The 25,843-nt window shown below is 44.5% G+C and overlaps 2 protein-coding genes across 2 annotated transcripts; one reads left to right on the plus strand and one right to left on the minus strand.

Annotated features, from left to right (window-relative positions):
* The first annotated feature begins 2,806 nt into the window (after nucleotides 1-2,806).
* LOC136504166 (probable glycerol-3-phosphate acyltransferase 3) lies at nucleotides 2,807-5,580 on the plus strand. The gene is made up of 3 exons (XM_066499029.1): nucleotides 2,807-3,434; nucleotides 3,788-3,997; nucleotides 4,109-5,580. Exons 1-3 carry the CDS (start codon nucleotides 2,880-2,882, stop codon nucleotides 5,099-5,101), a joined length of 1,758 nt encoding a protein of 585 aa, XP_066355126.1. The 5' UTR covers nucleotides 2,807-2,879; the 3' UTR covers nucleotides 5,102-5,580.
* Nucleotides 5,581-13,967: 8,387 nt separating this feature from the next.
* Nucleotides 13,968-14,777, minus strand: LOC136503770 (uncharacterized). The gene has a single exon (XM_066498742.1). It carries the CDS (start codon nucleotides 14,775-14,777, stop codon nucleotides 13,968-13,970), a length of 810 nt encoding a protein of 269 aa, XP_066354839.1.
* Between the last annotated feature and the right edge of the window lie 11,066 nt (nucleotides 14,778-25,843).

Consider the following 25,843-nt stretch of genomic DNA (forward strand, 5'->3'; position numbering starts at 1 on the left):
CTGACTCATTTTCTGGGCCCGTGAAAATTTTGGCTGCCGCTAAAATAAGCCCAGTTTAGCAGCAATCTCCGCAGATCTCCGGCTATTAGCTGTTTTCGTTTCATAGCGCAAAAAGTTAGATATCTTAGCTTCTACCTTGTCCAGCAACTATCTCTGCCTATCATGTTAGAGGCTATTTGAAAGGACCTAGGATGTCGCCTAGAGGGGGGGTGAATAGGCGTTTCTGAAAATTAACACCTTTAAATACGGAAACAATTAGTAAAGGGAGTTTCCAAAATGGAAACTCCAAATAAGAGTAATACCACCCCTCACAAGTTAGTCACAGAGTATGTAAAAGATACTAAATAAATCTAGGAGCCACAATCCTGCATCACAACGATTAGTGCAAGGATCAAATAAATTCAGCACAGAGCTCTAATACCGGACGTGTTCGGTAGGTATACCGGACGTGTCCGGTATGAACGTGTTCTGCAGAACAGCCTGGCACAATGATCAATACCGGACGTGTCTGGTATGAATACCGGACGTGTCCGGTATACACAATTTCTGCCGAACAACACCAAACTTGCTCCTTTCGATTTCTATCTTCAAGCCAAACTGCAGATACCTACAAGAGATGACAATATACACAGAGAACCTACACAAGAGCTAGAGCAACATAAATATCGAATGAAATGCAAATTGAAACACGATATTTGTTTTACCGAAGTTCGGACTCGTTCGAGTCCTACTCTCTGTTGAGGGGGCTGCGGGCGACCCAGCGAAGGTCAGCCCTAGAGGGTACCACGAAGGTTACTCTAGCCGGAGTCTTTTCCAACTTCTTTTCCTCCTTCCACTAGATGATTCCGAGGCGGCGGAATCGACCGTTACAAACTTTTCGAGGCACACCACAATCTCTCGGGTGCTCTCCGGCGACGCCTAACCGTCTAGGACCGAAGAGTCCAAGAGTAACAAATGTAAATCACGAGATTGACAATATGCATAAGTGCTCAAGTGGTTGGATTGCTCTCTTTTTTATTTTCACTCAACCCACAATTTGATTTGGCAAATCTGATCAATCACTCACTAAGAGAGGGTTGGGAGAGTTGGCAAGGCTCAAAAATGTGTGTGTGTATCAGCAGAATCAGCAGCCTCCAAAGATGGAGACTTGGGGGTATTTATAGCCCCCTTGGAAAAACTAGCCGTTTTATAGCCGTTGCAATACCGGACACGTCCGGTATGCATACCGGACACGTCCGGTATGACTTACACTGCGCCAACGGTAACTAAGTTATAGTGAAGTTGTGAGGCGTCGAAACTCCCGATGAATTCCGGAACTCCCGATCGTCGGAACTCCTGACTCACGTCGGAACTCCCGACCCTTAGCAAATTTGAAAAACATGTAACTCAGTTAAAGTATGTGAGGTGTCGGAACTCCCGACTGTCGGAACTCCCGACTCACGTCGGAACTCCCGACCCTCAAGGCTTTTGAAAACTAGCCGTTGGCCTCTGGTCATGCATACCGGACACATCCAGTATGAATACCGGACACGTCCGGTATGACCAGGACAGTGAACCCTCCAAGACAGTTAAAGTGCGAGACGTCGGAACTCCCGACCCTTGCCGGAGCTCCCGATCGTCGGAATTCCCGACTTACATCGGAACTCCCGATGAACCAACCCGAGAACAATTATTTTACCACTGCTGGGTAAATACCGGACATGTCCGGTATCAATACGCCAGACCAGCAAAAATAAAGTTAGCTCTTTTGTCGCTCAAATACTCAAAACTCACATGGGTTGGCTTGAGCACTTATGAAACATTATCAATCAACATGATGCATCCCTCTTAATAGTACGACATTCCTATTAACTCAAAATTGAAAGTATAACGAAGTTAAACCTTTTGAGTTGATCTCCTTCAAACGAAGCCGTATTTTCCAATCTTCATCAAGTGAGGGTGCCAACATGTTGATATAGATCTTTTCACTTGAGCATAGCCATCTTGAGCACGTGACTTGATTCCATTCATCAAATTTGAATAATCCCAAATGTATCAAGTCACTTCCATCAAACACTCCAATAGTGATTTGATCCTCCACATCAATATGAGTATCGTGGCTTAATTAGTACCTCGACTAAATGCAAGTACTTTCTTCTTCACCCTAGCTAGGTTCTTCGGTCGCCAAGCCGTCGCTTGCCCTTCACCCTTGCTTAGTACCTCGAAGCCTTTCCTTGCTATCTTCACCATCTCAAGCCATCAAGTCACATCTTGTGTTGAATCATCCATTCATGTATTATTATCTTTTTCATTTCAATTTAGCAAGCTTCAAGTATGAGACCAATCCATATGCAATCCCTTATGTCTCATTAATTAATTCATACAAGCTTGCTTTCACATAGAACATGGAAATCCCACAATAATTAAGCCTTTGCATGAATTCCATTTGCATTGTTGTCTTGTGCTTGAACTAGATTGTTTACACAACAAAACATCATTTTGGCTTTCATTAAGTACCTGTGAGATAACCTATTACCTGTCCACACTTAGCAAACGGGTTAGTCCTTTAATCACGTTGTCATTCAATCATCTAAAACCCACTAAAAGGCTAGATGCACTTTCACTATTTTTTTGTGCTAAAGTAAGGTGAATCACGCATTTTGGGTTTAGGTATCATTATGGGTAGGTTGTCGGAGATAGTTGGCATCTATGGCTATCCCTGTCCAGCATTCATCACTCCAGCAACAAACTACGGAGAAACTCTCTAAACTTTCGTCTATATATACCGTGTAATGTTTGTTTAGGCATTAGCTATAGTCTTCAGTCGTCACGCAGTGGTGCAATGCAATAGCGGCTAGCTAGCTAGCAACAGAAGCAAAGCACGTAGCTAGTAGGCCTCCATGGCGTGGAAGATGTTGCCTGCGGCTAGCAAGCTCTTTCCCGCGCTCGTCCGGGCCGGCAAAACCACTCCGCCCCGGCCACCGCCACCAGCCGCACGCAACAGCCCATCGCCAACCGTCCACAGGCACGCCCCTCCTCCCGCGGCACGGCTCGCCGGCGCGGGGACGACAACGACAACGCTGGTAGTCGACGTCGACGGCGCCCTACTCCTGTCGCGCTCCCTCTTCCCCTACTTCATGCTGGTCGCCCTCGAGGCCGGCGGCTTCCTCCGCCCCCTCGCCCTGCTGCTCCTCTACCCCGCCATCCGCTGCTGCCGCCTCGGCGGCGGGGGAGACCTGGCCGTGCGCGCCATGGCCGCGGTCGCCTTTTGCGGCCTGCGCGCGCGGACGTTCCGCGCCGGCCGCGCCGTCCTGCCGCGGTGGCTCCTGGAGGACGTGGCGGCCGAGGCGCTCGACGCCGCGCGGAGGGCCGGCGACGGCGACCTGGAAAGGGTGGTGTGGGCGAGCGCCATGCCACGCGTCATGGTGGAGCCCTTCCTCAGGGAGTACCTGCAGTCAAGGTTTTTTTTATCGGCCGATATTCACCGAAATTTCCGAAATTTCCTTTCTATCCACAGGGTCCGATAAAATTTGACATAGGCCAAATTTTTCCCTTCTTTCCTGCTCTCACACAGACAACCCAAATTCAGCCGTGCGACGGTCCCACACTATAATGTTTTATTCTTGTTTTTATCGGTGAACAAGTGATGTTTAATAGCTTAGGAATAGTTTCAAGTCAAATTCTACGAAATTTTTTTAAAACAATTTGAATTTTTTTTGAATTTGGTCCGATATTTCCGATATATCTTGCTTATCCTGTTTATCCATGACCTCCGATAAATTTTTATTTCCGATAATGAAAACCTTGCCTGCAGTTGCCGGCCCCGGCCGCCGTCGCGGCGAGGGAGATGAAGACGGCGTGGGGATTCTACACTGGCCTCATGGAGAGAGACGAAGACTGCGAGGCGATGGCGCTGATGACGGCTTCGGCACGGGAAGGCGGCGGCGGCGACGTCGTGGGATTCTCCGGTGCAGGCTCCGTGGAGTTCCTCTCCAGCCGTCTCGCGTCCATTTGCAAGGTCGTAGCTTCCTTCGATTGATTGATCCCAATCCCATGCACGACACGACAGCGATGTATCCTTCTTGGCTCCTTGCTGACTACCACCGATCATGTCTCTCCATCTCTGCAGGAGGTGTACGTGGTGAGCGCGGAGGAGCAGAGCAAGTGGCGGCGCCTGGCGCGGCGCGACTACCCGACCCCGCTCGTCTTCCACGACGGCCGCCTCGCGTTCCTGCCGACGCCGCTCAACACGGTGGCCATGTTCACGTGGCTGCCCCTGGGCGCGGCGCTGGCCGTCCTCCGCCTCGCCGTCGGGCTCGCGCTGCCGTACAGGGTCGCCACGGCGCTCCTGGCCGCCACGGGCCAGTCGTGGCGCCTCCGCGGCTCGCTCCCTGTGCCTCCGCCGGGAAACGGCGGCGGCGGCGGTTCCTCCGCCGGGTCCGCCGGGCAGCTGTACGCGTGCAACCACCGCACGCTGATCGATCCGGTGTACGTGTCCATCGCGCTGGACCGCCCCGTGCGCGCCGTTTCCTACAGCCTGAGCCGCGTGTCGGACCTGATCTCCCCGATCGGCGCCACGGTGCGCCTGGCGCGGGACCGCGCCCGCGACGGCGCCGCCATGGCGCGCCTCCTGGCCCGCGGCGACAGCGTGGTGGTGTGCCCCGAGGGCACCACCTGCCGGGAACCCTACCTGCTCCGCTTCAGCCCTCTCTTCGCCGAGCTCGGCGGCGCCGCCGGCGTCGTGCCCGTCGCGCTGGCGGTCGACACCAGCATGTTCTACGGCACCACGGCCAGCGGGTGGAAGGCCGTCGACCCCTTCTATTACCTGTCCAACCCCAGGGCGTGCTACACGGTGCAGTTCCTCGACAGGGTGGACACGGCGGGCGTGGTGAGCGACGGGAAGGCCACCAGCGCCGACGTGGCCAACCGCGTGCAGCGGCTCATCGCGGAGGCGCTCGGCTACGAGTGCACCATGTTCACCAGGAAGGACAAGTACCTCATGCTCGTCGGCAACGATGGCGCCGTCGCCGCGCCGCCAATAAGAAGTAAGCTAGCGCGCGTGCCGACATGCATGCGTCTGTTCGTGGCTTCGTGCTCATTGGCTGCACATATGAGTATATGACCATATCCGATATCGACTGAAGCTTATAAGTCACTTTTAATTTTTTTTGTTTATCTATTTTGTTATGAACCTAGACATATTATTATATCCAGATATATAGTAAAATAGATGTACTAAAAAAGTTAAATCGACTTATAATTTAGAACTGAGGGAGTATCAATTTTAGTTCCTCCCACCTTTTGCGACCGAGTACTCCGTTCATCCTAAAATAAGTGCACAGTTTGTACTTTGAAGAGTCAAACAAATCTCAAGTATGACTATAGAAAATAGTATTAGCATTTGTATCTCTGAATAGGATTAGTATAAAAATATATGATGTGATTAATCTAATGATAATTATTTGATATTATAAATCTTGGTTTTTTTTATATCAATCTAGTCAAACTTAAATTTGTTTGACTCCTCAGAATGTAAGATTTTTTCACGATGTACTAGCAGAATGTAGTGATTCATATGTATAAGAAAATGTACTGTACTTAAGGAAAGTGTATTATGTCACATTCACCATTATATGAGTATACATATACATATAAGAAGATGAGTTTGTTTGTACTTGAACGTACAATATTAAAGTTTTCGTTATGGGTTGCTAAGCACCTTACGATATAGTCAGCCTCGTGCAAGGGCTATAAGTTAGGGGTTAACGACAAAAGATCCCATATATAGTCGATGTTTACTTAAATTTCTCTCTTTTATTAGTTGTTTATTATTCAGGGCAAAACACATCCATGTAATGTAGACAAGCTAAACTAATAGCCGTCTAAACCTGATGATAAACTTGATTAAACAGACACGTCCGGCCATCTTGTACTAGTAGAATTTAAACGCCGCTACTTTAGGTGAACAGCGGACGACATCCTTCAACATTACTACTAGCCACACGAAATGTCTCGAGTCTCAACTCTGCGATTGTTTGGTATGGTACTAGAAGAGAAAGAGATTCATATGTACCCTTTATATTAGACTCCAAAAAAGAGTAATTTGTGTTTTACCAGACAGAGTCGGGTACCAATTATACTGTTGCAGTGATCTCATCTCTGAAGGCAGTCTGGTTTAGTTCCAAATTTGAGTTGCTTTGTCAGGCTGGTCACCCAAGGGCGGTATGCTCGCCCGACAAGTTAACTTTGTCACCTTCGTTGGAGTGAGAAAAAATGGCTCAGCAACATGGGCGCAACATCAAAATGAAACTGAAACACTTCTATATTCTGTAATTCTGTTGAATGTTGTGCTGTGGCATTCAGAAACACAAGGCGGAACACGACCATGCTTCTCTGGGTAATAGTAATTCCAGGCAGGCACATGCAGCAAGCAGGAACGTGAGCGTCAGCGAAAAATGTCTTTGTTTCTTCGCCTCTTGTTCTTGTGACGTCTCCCAAACTCGCGAGAATTCCGGTCCGGTGGCACTCTCGGTTACTGTAGCTCAAACATTTTATCCCCTACGATACACCGTCCACACATTTCAGTTTTCAGATACATAAGCGTTAAGTTTCACTAGCATGGCTGCGGATTCTGGAATAATGGTAGCATGGGCACTAATAAATGAGTTCGATGAGATATTCTTTTCTTGCAATGTTGCGTTTGCCATTCAAGGGTTTAGCGGCAAATGATGAGGCGGAATTTCTGTAGCTCATAAAGAATCACTGTTGGACCGAAGGACCGTTTGAAGAACTTGCAAGGAAAATTGATCAGATGAAACCAGAACTGCTACAGGCAGGGGCGGATCCAACGGTGGGGCGGGGGGGGGGGGGGGGGGGGGGGGGGGGACTCGAGCCCCCCTACCCATATCGGAGCAGTGGAACCCCTCTGGAGCCCCAATGAATTTTTAGGCAAAGTTCTATAGTGTAGGTGGGGCTGAAACTTAAGATCGAGCAGCAGAAGCCCCCCCTTAAATTTTTTTCTGGATCCGCCGCTGGCTACAGGAATGGGTGCAATTAAAGTGCCAAGAAGCCAAGGTTTTGGACCAGGAAGAATATGACCATGTAGCCAGCATGTATTTGTACTGCATTTTTTGCACTCATGCTTTACTAGCTGTTTGTACTATATATGTAATAGCAGCAGCTAGGGGGATCTAGTTTGGGTCTTCTTAAAATAGATTGTACTATGTAGGAAAAGCGATGTATTAACATACAACCAGAAAAATGAGTACACAAAGGATGGTGTTTTAGGCATCAGTTTGGTCTACAATTATGCAACTTCAGTCGTTTTTCCTTCCTTATAAGACTAGTAGTAATAAAATTACCATTTTATTAAAATATTTTTCATGAAAAAAGGCAATGATATTCTGCATGTGTTATCTATCCAAAATAATTCCTCTTAAACCAACAATCAAAGCTAAATAGGTTTGGATATTTTGACTGTAATACGCTTTCTAAACCATCACATGCCTGTAAACGAGCAAGCACATTGTGCAGTTTCTGGTGTTCACTAAAAAACAAGTTTAAATCAATGCTGAAGATCTTTCCTGGTGGGAACAATAAATTCCCTGGACTTTAGAATTTGGTAGAAGACAATAACGACAACACTGGTGCTATTGGGCTGATAGCAACCGTGCACAGAAATGTGTGCTGCATACTAGTAATCTCTCAAACTAGAATCGATAGGAAGAAATAGATCACAGTAATAAGGCGGCATCATCTAGTGTGTATCCACAAGTTTTATCCAAGTTCCTAAGTTCCTCAATCCTGATCACAACATCTGGCAAGCTGAAAACCTGGATGAAGTCAAATGGAAGCCCAGACCAGCAGCAGCAACGTATTGACCAGGTTCAGAAGCATCTTAACTGCATAAAGCGTGTGAGAGCATTGTAGTGCTTGTGAATTCAGTGTACAGACTGCAATGCAGCTGGTACATTGAAGATTGCAGGGTGAATTCAGTGTCAATGATGTGGATTTTGACAGGAGGCAGCCTATCGCAGTCTCGCCACCGCCTTGTCGGCGTTGTGGTTGGGGACGACGGTGCACAAAGATTACTGCCTCCTACCTAATTGCATTTTTTTGGGAGCTCTAGCAATCACTAGCAACGACATTGTGACCAGATTCAGGAGACCATTCACAATTAACTGCACAGATGGTTGCCACGTTCGATGTTGCTCAGCCCGTGTGTGCTGCCTGGACGATCAGAATACGCGGTACTTGTGCAGGTGCAGGGAGCTGAAGAAGCTTTGCTCCTTGTTGACGGCGAGAGGGGGAGGTTGACCAGACCAGCGAGGATCGCATTCTGGTTCAGTGCTGGGCGGCCTGTCGACGCCGCTCGTCGGCCTAGCGAGCGGCGGCGCATGTCGTCATTGACACTGACCAAACTTGTTCGATAGGCTGGTCAACTCTCATCATCGTGCTCGTGCAGTAATATCAAGTCATCAACACAAATTACAGGCTGACCAAATTAAGGTCAAATAGGACAGTTAGCAGTTGTGACGGAAGGATCAGCTCGGTCTGCAATCTCTCTCTCTCTCTCTCTCTCTCTCTCTCTCTCTCTCTCTCTCTCTTTTGAAACTGAGTTAATTCTCATTAGTCAACTGTCAACTGCTAACACATTGTTAGCAACCTGGTCTGCAATCTCTTGATGTGAGGGTAAAACGCTGCTTATAGTCAGTTCAGACTGAAAAAGGCACAGATTGTCAGCATCTGTGTCGAGACAATTACTACTGTACAGCTATGAACATTGAGCAGCAACGTGTAGTATCATCCATCAACTGGAGCAATGTGAATCTGTTTGTCAAACTTCCTTTAAAGCCCTGCTGATGTGAAATCTGTTAGTCCTCATTTTTTCTTCTTCTTTTGTCCTTTGAAATCTTTGCTCAACATGACAACAGAGAGAATTGCAGAGTTTTATTTTTAGGACTTTACCCAACCCAACTACGTGTGTTTGCAATTGCAAGGCTTCTATGTGAACTCCGAGGAACGCTAATAAACTACTTTATCAAATGAACTACAAAGCCATAACAACCCACGTACCCAACATTTCTCTGTCGGAGAAAAGAGGAAACGGTCAACATTTCCATAGGCCTGCATTATGCAACCAACCTGCACGAGGAAATCCATCTGAAAGTACCAGAGGCAAGTTCTACTCCCAGTGCACTACAGTGCTTAACTACGGATTAGAAACTAAATACAAATTTACAATCTACAAGTACAATTGCCTCCACAATCATGCATACAGGAGCTGAGTCAAACCCTAGTGACCAAAAGATGATGCAAAAGCTCCTCAGTTGTCAGTTCCAATGCCAGGTGAGGCATACCTTCCACACTTCAAGCTAGCACATTGTGTTACTTGTCACCCTGCAAAACATTTTGAATGTAAGCAAACGAGGAGCATATAATGCTATGAAATTATGAAGTTTCAAAACTGAAGGCATTAGTATGTAAGGAGCTTGGTGCAGGTATATTTCTAGGAAAATACACATAACGAACATGTCAGATTAAGTGTTCTATCATGTTTGGAGAATGGTGCCAAGATGATGTTAAGAAATCAATAACATATACTCCATGTTGACGAGGTCACATTAGAGAAGTATATGGGTTTAAGAATGAATGAAAGCTTTAAGGTCCCAGCATGTCTTTTTCAAGAACGTGCAGGCTACATGCCATTATATTAAGGAGAATAAAAGGTTTGGCAACCGATACAAAGGCAAACAAACGGAAAGAACAGAAACAAAAACAAAAATACCAGAACCAAACAAAAAACAACAAAAATGAAAACATAAGACGCCAAATAAAACACACGCTAACACAAACTCCATCAAGAACTCTGAATGCTAACTGAAGTCGCATGTTATGAAACCCATTGCAGAGGGACAATGCTGTAGGTGAGGTAACCCTCTGTGAACAAATGTGTTGGCTGTCCTGAATGGCAAGTCTAATGTAAAACTTGGATCTCTGAGACGCCTTAGTCAATGCACCTCCAAGGTTCAACTCAACAAAACTGGTGAAGGATCTGTAGGCTGATTTGGTAGAAAAGACACCTCCAGCTTCGGTTGGCCACTTTTGATCATCTGGGGCACCTGGTTGCAGAACCACTTCAGCAACGATAAGCTGAAGAAAATCTACCAGAACTACAACAGTTAGATCTCCTTTGATGCACCGCATCAACAATTGGGATGCAAAGCCTGGCTCACCGATTGCTAACTGGAGGCTCGTCAAGATAATACTGCAAACACATGAGGTGCAAGATATGCCACTGACTTCCCATGCAGTCTGCAGTCCTAGCAAAACAAAGTACTTCACACCGTGGCCCACTTCAGAGACAGTTAAGACGGAGAAGAGAGCTCTTGAGTTAGCATGCATCGGCAAATTGATACTTGCCCCTGTCTTGTTCGGTTTGGCCTGTTAATTGTTAAAGCATGATTGCAAGAAGATTGACAGATTGGAATGAGAAGCATCTATCCCTGGGTGCTACATAGGTCCTTCCTAAATCAGTAGCATAAGTCCTGTCAATATATGTGATGCATGTTTTCAAATCTGTGAAGATTTATGCTAACGATTCGTATTTTTTTGGCAGGGAGATATTAAGACAAGAGGAAAGGTCATGGGAACAAAATGGTGTTTCAAGATTGCCTAAATCACGTGGAGGCCTTGGGTTTCAAGGTTGCAGCTATTTAATCAAGCTCTTCTTGCAAGACAGGCATGGCGGCTAATTTAGTTGGCAAAGAGTGGGCGTACAAGATTGTTAAAGGCTAAATACTACCAAGCAGGTGAAATAACTGATATCGTGTTCAGGTCACAAGTGTCTCTGCTATGCACAGGAGTTGATCATGGGCTTGAGCTATTGAAGAACTGACTAGTTTGGAGAGTTGGTTCATTCAGCAAATTTCAAATATGAATTAACAGGTGGATTCTATGACAACCATCACGACATATTTAGCCAAGTAAAACCTGAAGCAGGTTTGAGATGGGTGTCAGCTTATAAAAAATGATGGTCATGAATGCCACAAAAATCTTATCTGAAATATTTGCTATTGTTATGATTTGACAAAGGTTCTAAACAAAATTTTACTTGATCAGGTGCAGGATGGTATTTTACAATTAGAGCCAGACATTTATGAGAAGATATTTTTACAGCGTGCCAGTGTTCTAAGGCAGTAAGGCAAGGTATATAGTGCCATGGATAGGCCTCATCTCCTAGGTGATTTAGGCGGATGGATGCCTAGGCGACGCCATGCGCTCCTGTATACAACAGAAAAATGTTATAAGATAGATGGGCCATTGCCACTCTTAGATCAGCCAGTCCTTGCAACTCAGTTAGCCCATCAGTCCACTGCACCTGGTCCTCATTGCATAGGCAGCAACTTAAAACCATGCTGTTCACAGTGCTTGCTTTGAGCCATGGGGTCATAAGATAGTAACAATGCTGTTGGAAATCGGAAAATGTGGAATACTATACTGATGTAACACAGAAAGTCAAGGTGTTTACATGGTGTTTTGCATTCAATGGTTTGCCTACCTAGGAGAATCATCATTGGATAACACTTCCTCCAGATGACAAACGTAAAGTTTGTGGAGTGGGAGCACAAAGTACTACTAGATGCTGTCCAGATGACAAACTATTGAATGCTAACTCTTCTTGCAAGACAGGCATGGCGGCTCCAGTGAATAACAGAGATAATTCGTGCTGTTATATTCAGTAACTGAATAAGGAAAAGGGAAACTTGATGAGGCAAAAAAAAAAATAGAGAATTGTAGGAGTGTTAGTAGATGCATTGGCCAAGGTGTGCTAGGAAAAATGTCAACCACCATAAAGGATGGTGTGAACCAATGTAGATCCTCCTTACCAGGAAGATTCAGGGAAGGATGGCATTGATATTGCTCACGATGGTGAAAGGGCATCTAGCTGAGTTGGTTAGATGGATTGAGTAGCACTCTTTAGGTCCTGGGTTTGACTCCTCGTGGGAGCAAATTTTCAGGCCCCGGTCGTGGTCGTTCTCACATAGGCTACGGTGCTGCTATGTATGGGCGGTGAGGGGTTTGAAGGGTATTCTTTTCTTAATGCAATGCCTGGGGGCTATCTTACCTTCTGTAGGCCGAGTTTTTTTTATATTGCTCAAGATGGCAGGGGTTATGTCCTTACTGGTTGCTAGCAGAGTGGCAGGTGAGTCCATGTGGATGTCGTTGATTCTTGAATCAGACTTGATCCTACTGACCAAATGTTACTTCCAACTATCCACAGGTTATATCCTGTGCTTGGAAACACGGTAAATTCAACTAAGAATATGTAAAAAGCAGTTAAAAAAAAATACTTACAATGCTTAAAAGTTACATTCTATACCTAAAAAAGTTAAATAAGCTAGGAAGAATGTTACAACCTAGCATGAATTACCTCAAGGTAGCAGGATCATTTTTTTTTCATATTAGGAAAGTTGGGTATCTTTCCCTCTATGACCAGGTAGAAAGGTTTTCTATTTAGGCATTCCATTTTTTTTCTTGTCATGGTTCTCAGGACTTGGGGCTCTTGGTGGGTTTCAACTCTAGCCTACCCCGACTTGCTTGGGACTGAAAGGCTATGTTGTTGTTGTTGTCATGGTTATCAGATATGCTACAATGTTAGATAACGTTGCAGCTGAATTTGGAAGCGGATGATAGTATGATACTAAATAGTTGTACAAATCTAAAACGCGATCATGCTAACAATCACCAGTTGAGCACGTAACATAGAAAGGCTCTTTCGTTTTTCGAGGAACAGATACAGGAGATCCAAGCAACCCACCAAACTCACTGGGAACTTACCACTTAATGTCCGGGTGCCACCTCGTACTTAATTTGAGCTACTTGTGATACTCTCTTAAACTTCAGAACTTCAATGCAAGCTTCCAAGCTGGAACTTTCATTCTCAGCGCGGTGAACAATAGTGAAGTTTTCTAGCACTTGAGCTTTTGATAAAACCAACTTTATGAACTGCAACTCATTGTATGATAGGCACACATCGATCAATTCCATAATGCGCAGGCACCGAAACAAATCTCCATGCCCATGTGTATTCCAAAATTCTTGGGTTTCTTCGAAATGATAATGAAAACCATGCCCTGAAACAGGGAACTGTTTTCCATATGGAAATTAGTTAAGTGATAACAAAAACGAAGAGAAGAAACTCATAACAGATAATGTGTTTACCTTATCTTAAGCCCCCTTAGGTTTGGACAACATCTTAAGAACTCAAAAAATAAAACAATATGTGCTGCATCACCCAGATCAGCATCTGTTGTCAAATATTGCAAGTTTTCAAATTTAGTTGGTATTTTGAATGGCACCATAGCTTGAAAATCAACCTAGAGAGAACAAATATGGAAAAACATGTCAGTTTAATGAAAAAGGATCCTATAGTTATAAAGGTCCGAGGTTGCTCCAATAGCAGAAAATGGAGCAATACAAAAAGCAAAAGATATAACCTGTATGTGCTTATTCTAGAATATCCCTCTTGAGCAAGAAAAGTACAGACCCCAAAAAGTACTTCAAAGGGAAAAGTAGTATCAGTTTTTTGGAAATAGAGAACTACATTTGTGTACATATTCCGTGAAACAAATATATTAACACAGAAAATAGGCAGAGTTTGTTAGCAATATGAATAAAAACATTATCTTAATAGAAAGAGTTATATGTTGTGAAAGTTTTTTTTTCAATGATAAATCTAGTAGCACCAATATTGTTGTCAATTTTGGATATCGATGGTCAAATATAAATAATGTTTGACTTCAGACAAACCTGAATGGACTTTTATTTGTGATTGAAGGAAATAAAAACTTTGGTGAGAATACTGAATACACCAGGCTCTCATGGCAATTCAAATTTCTAAACCTTAATATTGTGAGCATCGATAAGAATTCAATGGTAGGAAACTTCTCTATCGGGGCAAATAACAAAGACGTGAGAAGCAATCATTATCTTCTTACCAAGGGATTACTATCAAGCGACTCCAGCTTCTCCACCTGCGAAATGCTCTGTAAAATTTGCAGAAGCCTCGACCCCCCTTCTTGAGCATAGCAGAAAAATGGCAATTGAAGCTTGGCTTGAGCAAGATCGGGAAGCAGACTCTGAAACTCCACCATCCAATCAGCAGAACGTGCACGAATCTCCAATTGGCGAAGGCGGGGTGCAGCAATCTTTAGCTTCACACCAGCCACCTCTGGACCAACAATTACTACCAATTGCTCTAATCCCGGGCAACCAGAAATCAGAGCCGCGAGCGCGTCAAACTGAGCCGAGTTCAGATGGGGCTCCAACTCCACAGTGTAATGCACACGAAGCCGTGTGAGATGCATGAGTGGGAGTGAAGCCACTAAGCCCGGGGTAGAGCCTGGGAGCAGACAACCTTTAACTTCGAGGTAGTCGAGGTTGACGTAGGAGAAGACGGAGGAGTGCAGCTTGTAGGACTGGAGGTTAAGGACGAGACCTTTGAGGGCATGACGAGGGGGCGAGAGATGGATGATCAGCAGGTCGTCGAGGCGCGGGTGGTCGGCCTCGGGAAGCGGCGGCGAACTCCCATCGAGAGCGAAGTCTTCCACCTGGGCAAGGTGGCGCAGGAGGACGGACTGAGCGGCGGAAACCACTCCGAGGCGGCCGACGGAGCAGCGTCTGAAGTCGGGGACAGGGAGATGACGCCAGCGGTGGCGCCAGGCGCGGAGGTGCGGACGGCGTCGCGGATGTCGAGGCGAAGGAGGATCTCGAGGACCACCTCTGGGCTGGATCATGGCCTACACCCCTGGGGACCCAGTATCCCCTGTGATGGCCGTACGTACGTGGCACCATCGATCGACCTCATGCTCGCCAGCGTGCGCGTTGGCCGTATACTGCGACGACTCTCGCCGTCGGCGCCCCTCAACAATAGCATTGCCGCGAGGTCCAAGAAAGTCGGTCACGCCCACACGCGTGGCAAGCTTGCCAGTCTAGTCGCGCGGCGCGGCCTGGCCTCAAGCCTCGCGAGCGCTGTGGCGGCCAGGAGCGTCGGCAGAATAGGCATCCGGCGTGCGAGGAGGAACTTTCTCGTGGGAACAGGCATCGTATCCGTGCGGGGGCCGCCATAGAAACGAAGCCGACATCTAAGTCGGAGCTGTTATGAGCATTGACGGTAAACATAATATTGACCATGTTTAGGACAACTTATCTCAACCACACTTTAATCAAAGCTGGCTTTCTCCCGTCGCTGGCTTCCATAGGAATTTCAGGATAAAGATTGAAGAAGCTAACCGATTGGCACGTCGATTCTAGTCTAGGAAAAAGAACTCATCACCACCACCAACGGAGGCCGCGACCCAGAAGAAAGCGGAGCCCGCACCCCACACGAGTGGAAGAAGTTGCCTCAGAATTGCGTCGTTTACTGGTCTTTCTCAGCTTTTTTTCACCATAAGCCGAGGAGAAGTGGCTCCAAACAGACCAATCATCCATCAACTGGAGCAACGTTGTAACACCCTAAAATTTCCTCTTTTCGAAATAGATATAAATTAATTTAATTTTGTATTTTGTGCTCACGAAAACATAGGTAAATAATAATTTTTCATTAAATTAAAATTTATCATAAGGCTTAGCAATATTTTTGTGCATACATGCTGGTGCATTGTAATTATTGGAATGTGTGACTTTGTATAAAATTCAAATTTTCAAAAGGATTTAAATTTGAATCGAATTTGGTTTTGAAAATGTGTTAAAGAAAAAAAAAAAGAAAAAATAGAAAACCTCTCACTCTCTGTTTTGGGCTACTCGGCCTGCTTCTCCCCGCCACCTTCTCCTTCCCTCGGCCTGGCCCGCTCTCACCTCCTCCTTCTCCGTTTGGGCCAGAGCGCCGCGGGCCTAGCTCCTTCCCCGTCATCTCCCGCAGCCCAGCACCGCTCTCTCTCTCCCCGCCCCGCCAGACCGCAGGCCCAAGCCGCGCGCCACCAGCTCAGCACCGCACTAGCCCGCGCACCGTTTCCCTCTTCCCTCTCTTCTCACTCTCTGCCGCTGACCAACCGGGTACGCTGGTCAGGCGTCATCGTCTTCCCTGCGCGAGACCGAGCCGGACTCTCTGCCGCCGCCACACCTCCTCCCTTGCGGTGCCACCCAAGCCACTTGCCCTCATAAATAGCAGCCGCCGACCGAGCCGCCTCTCCCCGTCCTGTTCTAAGCCGCAGCCTCCTCGTCGAGACGCCGCACCATGCAAACCCTAGCGCCGCCGCCATCACCGCCCGCTTAGCCGTGCACCGCGCCGCCCTCCGTTGCTCCGCACCACGGTAAGCTACCTAGCCGTGATCTCCGTTTCCTCCTCTATCTCCCGGTGCCCTCGGTTCATCCAATAGTGGCCCGTAGGCCCTTCTCCAAGAGCTCCGGCGAGCTCGCTTGTTCCTGGCCATGTCACCACCGTGCTCGGGCATGTTCCGGCCGGCCGGCCACGCCATCCCCCCGATCTATTTTGGGACGTCCGATCTTGATTCAGCGGCCGATATCACGTGATACAGATTCGGTCAGCCGTTTTGCAAAAGAGCCCCAGGAGTTTCACGTAATAGAATCCGAAGTCCATGGCACACTTCCAGAATACGTTCTCTTTCGAAAAGCGTAACTTTGCTATGTTAGAGTCAAAATACGCTTTCTTCTTCTGAAAACGTAGTTTCTTCGGTTAGATCCAAAATACGCTTTCATCTATTTATAGTTTTGCCACTAGTTTTCTTTAGGCCATAACTTCTCTGTTTTAACTCCGATTTGATCCGTTCAAGTTGCGTTAGATTCGTAATTGCGTAATCTACATGTTTATATTACTATTAAATATATTTCAACTTTTAAAATTCTACATGTTTATATTACTATTAAATCTATTTTTAACTTATTAAATTTATAACTTTTTCGTTATAGTTCCGATTAGAGTGCTTTTCGCGTCTGTGTGTTTGTAGTAACGTGTAGAACGTCTTTAAAACTTTTTCACTTGTTGTTTCATATGTTTGGTGTACTGTTCTGATTTAGTTCTATTGTTTGCTTCGTGTATGATTGCATGGATGCTTGTGCGGTGTTTTATGATCATGTCCAGTCGGTGAGAAGTACGTTGGTGACATAGAAGAAGTTGGTGATCCAGAAGAAGTCCTTTGGATGTTACAATTCATTAGAAGAAAATCAGAGTTTTAAGGCAAGTATAGCATGTGATCATCCTTGTTGTCCTATTCACTTTAATAATTTAATCATATGCATCTGTCTACCATGGCACCATAGTAAATTTTTCTAGCTATTTGATATCTTGGATTCCTTATCACCTATGGGGTATTGTATTGGGTAGTATGATGCTAGTTCTCAACTAAAGGCATGATCTTGTAACTTGACTAATGGAATATGCAATAAACATTAAAAGATGTTTTTTAGCAACATGGAACAAGGGGGCTAGAGCATTGGACTATTTTATGGTGCTCTAGATTCCTCTCCCTAAGGACCTATCTGTAAGCGAACATCCGGGACTTACAGTACAGCTGTGAGGGCTACATGGCTCTGCCTTTAGTCAAGTATGATGATATTTTCTAGCTTGTTAGAGGTTACCTTTATGGCGTAAGAATGGCTTGCCGAATTAGGTAAAGGACAGCCTCTACTCTTATGTGTATAGGCTGCGTGTCATTGTGCCATTCGACAGGGGGTTCCTATATCTGTTTGTCAAGTGAATCTAATGGCCCTAACTTGTAAGACGAACCTTTGAAAGGCTTCATAGTGAACCCTACCGACCTTCCTCTTGGTAGTGGGTTAAGAGGTTGATCACCTCGGGCGAAAGGGTAAATCACGACTCACAATGAAAGTATACAATCTCTACAGAGTGTAAAACTGGTATATCAGTCGTGCTCACGGTCACGAATGGTCTTGGACCCCTACAGAATAGATGATGAACACTGATGATACTGATGATAAAGATGCTCACTAATGATTACTGTTTATGCTTTTTATTATTCATATTTACCTGATCATGTGTTTATATGGGCTTGCGATAAACTTGTTGCTACTCGTATGCTAAAATTGTGACAATTAAAAGCTAATCGCAGTTAAACCAGTATCAATCTTTTGAGCCTCATGAACCCCATGTTATATTTGTTGAGTATGACATGTACTTAAGTTTGCTTTATTTTTTAATTATTTGGATAAAAATCCCGGATGGCTACCATATTGCTAGAGTTTGAAGGAATTAGGCTTATAATCAACCAATCAGTTGTCCTTGTGGAATTGGAGTCTTCACCCGAAGATCGGAGTTGTCTTTCCGTTGTTTGTTGTCTTAGGTTATATCCTTTATACTAAGTACGTTATATATTGAGCATTGTCTTTCGATATTACCCTTATTTGTAGCTATATGTGAGATTTGACTTCCTGAACTCATATATGGTATATATCTGGTTTTATTCTTAAAACCGGGTGCTACAGATGTCAATCCGTTTCCCCAGCTTCCTTTAAAGCCCTGCTGACGTAAAATCTATTAGTCCTCAACTTTCTTTCTTCTTTTGTCCTTTGAAATCTTTGCTCGACATGACAACCGGAGAATTGCAGTGCAGTAAACTTTAAACGTGTCAGAGTTTCACCTTTACCCAACCCAAACACGCGTGTTTGGCAATTTCAAGGCTTCTCTGTGAAATCTGAGGAACGGTAATAAACTACTTTACCAAATGCTAACTATGAGGCCATAACAACCCAAGTACCCAACACAGATCATCTGGTCAACATTTTCTTAGGCCTGCATTATGCAACCTACCTGCACGAGGAAATCCAACTGAAAGTACCAGAGGCAAGTTCTACTCCCAGTGCACAACAGTACTTAACTACAGAGTAGAAACTAATTACAATTGCCTCCACAATCATGCATAGCTGCATACAGGAGTTGAGTCAAACCCTAGTGACCAAAAGAGACTCTCTTTACTTCCCCTTCCCTAGAAGCTGCAAAAGCTCCTCAGTTGTCAGTTCCAATGCCAGGTCGTCAGGCATAACTTCCACACTTCAAGCTAGCACGCTGTGTTACTTGTCAACCTGCAAAACATTTTGAATGTAAGCAAACGAGGAGCATATAATGCGATGAAATTATGAAGCTTCAAAGCTAAAGGCATTAGTATGTAAGGAGCTTGGTGCAGGTATATTTCTAGGAAAATACACAAACATGTCAGGTTAAGTGTTCTATCATGTTTGGAGACTGGTGCCAAGATGATGTGAAGAAATCAGTGACATATACTCGGTCTTGAGAAGGTCACATTAGAGAAGTATATGGGTTTAAGAGTGAATGAAAGCTTTAAGGTTCCAGCATGTTTTTTTTCCCAAGAACATGCAGGCTACACGCCATTATGTTAAGGAGGATTTTTACGAACACGCAGGAGAGTTGTGTATCATTATATTAAAGAGAAAAGGTGGTAATAACCCTTAAAGAAGTCACACACCCACACCACTCATAATGGTTGGCAGCTGATACAAAGGCAAACAAACTGAAACAACAAAAACAGAAACGAAATACCAAAGCCAGACAAAAAAGAACAAAAGTGAAAACATAAGACGCAAAACAAAACACGCGTTAATACAAACTCAAACAAGTACTCTGAATGCTATCTGAAGTAACATGATATGAAACTCAGTGCAGAGGGACAATGCTCTGGGTGAGGTAAGTGGTAACCCTCCACAAACCAATGTGTTGGCTGTCCTGTATCGGATATGAATAACAAGTTTAGTGTAAAATTTGGATCTCTGAGATGCCCTAGTCAATGCACCTCCGAGGTGTCTCTTATGTCCCTTCGGGGTTGATGTTTATAGGAGGGTACTAGCATGGGGGAATTTCTCCTTACCTCCGCATGTATAGGCTGCCAATTACATCAACATTAAGATTGGTGGGAAGCTGCGGTAAAGACAATACCAAAAGATAAAAGATGGCACTTCAACAGATTATGCATCTACCATGTGGAATTTGTGGAAAGAAAGAAATCGGCAGATTTTCCAAAATGATTGCTCCACACCTCTATCAGTTGCGCTACATACAAAAGAGGACCTTGATCAACGACAGCATGCTTTTCAAAACTAGTTTAGGAGACCTTCGTGTGTGCTTTTTTTTTTTTGTTTCTTTACGGGTTGGCTCTCTCAAGAGCAGGGTTTAAAATTTCGGCGAAATTTCGTCCGAATTTCACGAAATTCGGTAATTTCGGTGGTGGCCGAAAGAAAACTCCGAAATTTTTTAATACACTAATACATGTGCTATATAACTCTAATCTTATATTTTTCTATTGTTTATATTGCATATTCTTCTATTTAATAGATATGTAGTCATAAATCATACTAATATTTGTTTAGATCCAATTTTTTTTAGAAAAAAACATACTTCATGTGCTAATCTCTAAAAAAATTTCGGCGAAATTTCGGCCGAATTTCGCGAAATTCGGTAATTTCGGTGGTGGCCGAAATTTTGGCGATACCGAAATTAAAAACCTTGCTCAAGAGCATGTGGTTGTCCTGTAGCCTGTTGAGGCGTGATTGCTAGAGGCAAAATCTTCTGTTTCCCTAATTTCAATGCAAGGCAGAGCTCCTGCCACTTTCTTTAAAAAAAATGATCCTCCAAGGTTGAAACTCAACGGTCAATGCAACTGGTGAAGAAGGATCTGTAGGCTGATTCAGTAGAGAAAGTCATAAAGAGAAGACACCTCCAGCTTCGGTTGTCCACTTGTGATCATCAGGGACACCTGGTTGCAGAACCACTTCAGCGATGATATCCGGTAACAGAAGAAAATTTACCAGAACCACAATAGTCAGATGTCCTTTCATGTCCCACATCAACAAGTTCAGATCTCCTTTCATGTCCCACATCGAGTTGATGCAAAGCCTGACACACCATTTGCTGATCGGCAGCTCATCAAGATACCATTGCAAACACATAAGGTGCAAGATCAGCCACTAACTTCCCATGCAGTCTGCAGTCTTAGCAAAAACAAGGTACTTCACACCGTCGCCCAGTTTGGAGACAGTTAAGATGGAGAACAGAGCTCTTCAGTTAGCATGCATTGATAAATTGAAGCTTGCCCATGTATTGTTCGGTTTGGGCCCGTTAAAGCATGGTTGCAAAAAGATTGACAGATTGGAATGAGAAGCATCTATCCTTGGGTGCTACAGAGGTCCTTTCTAAATCAGTAGCACAAGTCCTGCCAAGTGCCAACATATGTGATGTGTGTATTCAAAACTGTGAAGATTTATGCAAATGATTCATACTTTTTGTCAGGGAGATAAGAAGACAAGAGTTAAGGTCACTGGTTACATGTGAGCAAAATGATTATGCCTAAATCACGTGGAGGGCTTGGGTTTCAAGATTGCAGCTATTTAATCAAGCTCTTCTTGCAAGACAGGCGTGGTGACTAATTTAGTTCCCAGAGAGTGGGCATACAAGATTGTTAAAGACTTACTACCAAGCAGGTGAACTAATTGATACTGTGTTCAGGTCACAACTGTCTGCTACACATAGTACACATAGTAGTTGAACATGGGCTCGAGCTATTGAAGAAGACTAGTCGGGAGAGTTGATTCAGGCAGCAAGTTTCAACTATGAAGAAACAGGTGGGTTCGGTGAGAACCATCACGCATATTTAGCCAAGTAATAAAACCTGAAGAAGGTTGAGATGGGTGTCACAGCTTAAAAATGATGGTCATGAATGGGACGAAAATCTCATCTAAAATATCTGCCATATTATGATTGGACAAAGGTTCTAAATGGCAAATTATTATTATGTGGAGGATGATATTTAGCCAGATATTATGAGAAGAAAGGAATTTTACAGTGTGCCGGTGTTCTAAGGCAGTAAGGCAAGGTATGCCTAGGCGACGCCATACGTGCCTGTATACATCAGAAAAATGTTGAGATAGTTGAGCCATTGCAACTCTCAGATCAGCACGTCCTTGCAACTAAGTTAGCCTGTCAGTCCACTGTCCACCTGGTCCTCATTGCACAAGCAACAACTAGAAACCCATGCTGTTCACAGTGCCCACAAGCTTTGCTTGGAGCCATGGGGTCACAAGATAGTAACAATGCTGATGGAAATCAGAAAAAATGGTCCGCAGAGAAGCATGCAACAACTTTGACAGAGAATAAGGATACAATTATTTATTCCTGTAAAGATTGCAAGAACCGTATAACATGGACAGATGTGACTATTATCAGATCACATTTGATTATGCGAGGATTTGTTGAGGACTACACAGTGTGGATTCATCATGGTGAAACGGTTATTGTTAACGACGCGGATGAGGAGGAATACGACGACGAAACTCTAGAATCCCTGTCCCAATATTCAGCAGAGCTTGATGCACGAATGGATCTCGAGTTTGGCAATGAACAAGGTGGTGATGCTGGTGGTTGGGATGGTAACGACGAAGGTGGTGCCAATAATGATGGCGGAGCACGTGTCGGGGATGAAGATGATTTGGAGGACATGATTCGAGCCCTTGAACCAGAGATTTTACTAAAGAGCCTGAAAGGTCTAGAAAATTTTGAAAGGGTGAAAAAAACGTCGAAGGAGGTTGTGTATGGTGTTGAAAAGGGTTGTCCGACACACTGGACATTGCTACGTTTTGTGCTTGAGCTATTCATCCTGAAGGCTAAGTACGACTGGTTAGACTGTAGTTTTAATGATCTATTGCGTCTCCTGTCATGGGTGCTGCCACAACCAAACTCAGTTCCCGCCAATATATACCAAGCGAAGAAGGTCATAAGTCCATTGACAATGGGGGTTGAAAAAAATCCATGCATGCCCCAACCATTGTATCCTTTTTCATGGAGAAATGTTCAAGTCACTGGATAAATGTCCCTGGTGTGGGGCCAGCCGGTACAAGAACAATGACCTTTACGGTGGGGACGAAGCCTCCACGGGGAAAAAGAGAAATAAGAAGGGTATGAAAAATGTGGTACAAGAATCTCAGCCCCTAGAGGACACTCCATTAGGCAACGATGCAAAGCAGAGAAGAGTTCCTGCCTTGATAATATGGTACCTACCAGTGATCGACCACTTGAGACGTATCTTCCTAAACCCTAAAGAAGCCGCACTCATGACGTGGTAGGATGATGAGCACAAGGTAGATGATGATAAGATTGCACACCCGGCTGATTGTAGTCAGTGGCAAAGGATCAATGAGAAGCACAAAGAATTCAGCAATAACCTAAGGAATGTACGGTTTGGCTTGAGCACCAATGGAATGAATCCCTTCATTGAGAGGATGAGCGACCACAGCACTTGGCTAGTGATCTTGACCATGTACAACATCCCAATGTGGTTGTGTTAGAAGATAAAGTACCTTCTCCTCACTATTCTTATTTCTGGCCCTAAACAACCAGGCATTGATATAGACGTGTTCCTCGAGCCTTTGATGCAAGAAATGGAGAGGCTATGGAGGCATGGGGAGCCGATGTACGATGCGTTCCGAAAGGAGGACTTCATATGTAGAGCAATAATATTTGTTACTACCAATGATTACCCCGCGTTGTTTGCTTTGTCTGGACAGATCAAAGGGAAGATGGGATGTTTATTTTGCTTGGATGGTACTACATGGGTGTTCCTGGATGCATCCAAGAAGATAGTTTACCTAAGGAACCAGCGCTTCTTAAAGACAGGTCACAAGTACCGTAGCAAATTGTTCTTTAGATTTTATGACAACACCCCAGAGATTGAACCCCCTTCGGAGAGACGTCATAACGGAGAACACGTGTACAGAATAGTGAAAAACATACGCGTCGTCTATGAAAAGAAGAATCCGGATGGGACGAACAGAGATAGAAGCACACCTCCTATCAAAGGCGTACCTTTCAAGAAACAATCGATCTTCTTTTAGTATCTGCCTTATTGGCCAGACTTGGAGGTCCTCCATGCCATTGATGCTATACATGTGCAGAAGAATGTCTTTGAGAGTCTCATTGCTATCTTGATGGACATAGGCAAGTCAAAGGATGGTCTAAAATCACGGAAAGACATGGTGCAGCTAAACGTGATGCCACAGCTTCACCCAGTACCTGAGGCTAATGGAAAATATACTCTGCCCGTGGCGTGCTTCAACCTAACACCAGAAGAGAAGAGAGCTATATGCACTTTCCTGAGGGGGGTCAAAGTCCCGACTAGGTTTTCAGCGAATGTGAAGAAGCTAGTGTCGATGAAGGACTTGTCAATAACACACTACAAGGTTCACGATTGTCATGTGATGCTGACAGTGTTTCTACCTATTGCAATCAGGGCTATAAAGCCAGAGTTCTTGAAAATGACCATCACCCGCATGTGCTACTTTTTTTCAAAGATCTTACAGAAGACGATTGGCAAGAAAAAGTTGAGTGGGCTACATGAATTTGTGGTGGAGATAAAACCAACTAGAGATGTGTTTACCTCTTACTTTTTTTGATATAATGCCACATCTCATGATTCACATGGTTCATCACATATAGGCGCTGGGCCCTTGCTACTTGCATGAAATATGGTCCTATGAGCGGTTCATGTTGGTTTTAAGCCAATACGTGTATAATCGAGCATACCCAGAGGGCTCCATGATAGAGGGTTACAGTACTGAAGAAGTCGTCAAGTGCTGTCAAGAGTACCTAAAAGTATATAAAGGGATTGATAAACCCGATTCTCGTCACAAGGGTAGGCTAGCTGGGAAGGGCGCCAGTGGTAGAAAAGTGTTCATCGACCATGATTACAAAAAAGTGAGTCGGGCGCATTACAGTATCTTGTAGAGTACACAACTGATGCAATCGTACATTGATGAACACTTGGCTATCATTATAGCGGAGAGAAATGGTCGTTCAAATGATTGGGTCATGAAACAGCACAAGCAACGACTAACTACATGTTTGAAGGACCAAAACAAACCGTCTGAAAAAACCATAGACTCTATTACCATCAGTAGGTTGGTGGAGGGGCCATTGAGACAAGTGACATCTTGAAAAGCTTATGACATCAATGAGTACACGTACTATACCCACGCAAATGATAGTAAATATGTGAACCAAACAACGGTGTTCGAATAGAAGCACTCGATGGAGTGGGGTGAAAGATCTAATACTTTGGCATCATTGAAGAGATATGAGAACTTAACTATGGAAGGGATATAACGATGGCCCTGTTTCGATGCAGCTGGATCAAACAACACCAACTGAATGAGATCGGATTGAGAGTCCTGGACCTCGAGAATCTAGGCTACCAAGATGACCCTTGGGTGCTCGCTTCACGTGTTGCACAAGTTTTCTATATGCCTGACCCACAAAGTAACCTTCCTCCGAAGAAGACAAAGCACGTGGTAGCCTCTGGGAAACAACACATTATCGGAGTTGATGGCGTGGACGATGTTGAAGCTTACAATAACTACGATGAGATGCCGCTATTCACAGACTTTTCTAAGAAGATCAGTGTTATAGAAAAGAACCTGTCCAAAGACATATTGCTATGGGAACAAAAATGTGTCAAGGGAAAAATCGTTACAGCGGGCTAGTTAGTTGTTGAACGTAGAGTGTTTGTGTAAGTGTGTGTGTTTGTAAGACTTTATTTATGCATGTGTGTGAGACTATATATTTATGTATGTGTGTGAGACTATATATTTATGTATTTGTGTGAGATTACCTTTTGCAACATCCAGATGAACCTATTGCAACATCCACTCTATTATTACTAAAACAGCTGTAACACGCAGACACTTGAAACATGCACTTATTACTACTACAACATGTTCGGACTACTATTGAAACACTTAAAACAAACACTTAACACTTTATGAAATTAAGAAATGACCAAAATAAAAGTTGCAGATCTTGACGAGTTATACAACTTTTATATTCATC

The sequence above is a fragment of the Miscanthus floridulus genome, chromosome 14 (assembly GCF_019320115.1).
Source record: "Miscanthus floridulus cultivar M001 chromosome 14, ASM1932011v1, whole genome shotgun sequence".
In the NCBI taxonomy this organism is placed as follows: Eukaryota; Viridiplantae; Streptophyta; class Magnoliopsida; order Poales; family Poaceae; genus Miscanthus; species Miscanthus floridulus.

Coding starts and splice junctions, on each gene's coding strand:
- LOC136504166 (XM_066499029.1), top strand. CDS start 2,880: ATGGCGTGGAAGATGTTGCCTGCGGCTAGCAAGCTCTTTCCCGCGCTC. Junction 3,435..3,787: donor TCCTCAGGGAGTACCTGCAG/TCAAGGTTTTTT, acceptor TGAAAACCTTGC/CTGCAGTTGCCGGCCCCGGC. Junction 3,998..4,108: donor GTCTCGCGTCCATTTGCAAG/GTCGTAGCTTCC, acceptor CCATCTCTGCAG/GAGGTGTACGTGGTGAGCGC.
- LOC136503770 (XM_066498742.1), bottom strand. CDS start 14,777: ATGATCCAGCCCAGAGGTGGTCCTCGAGATCCTCCTTCGCCTCGACAT.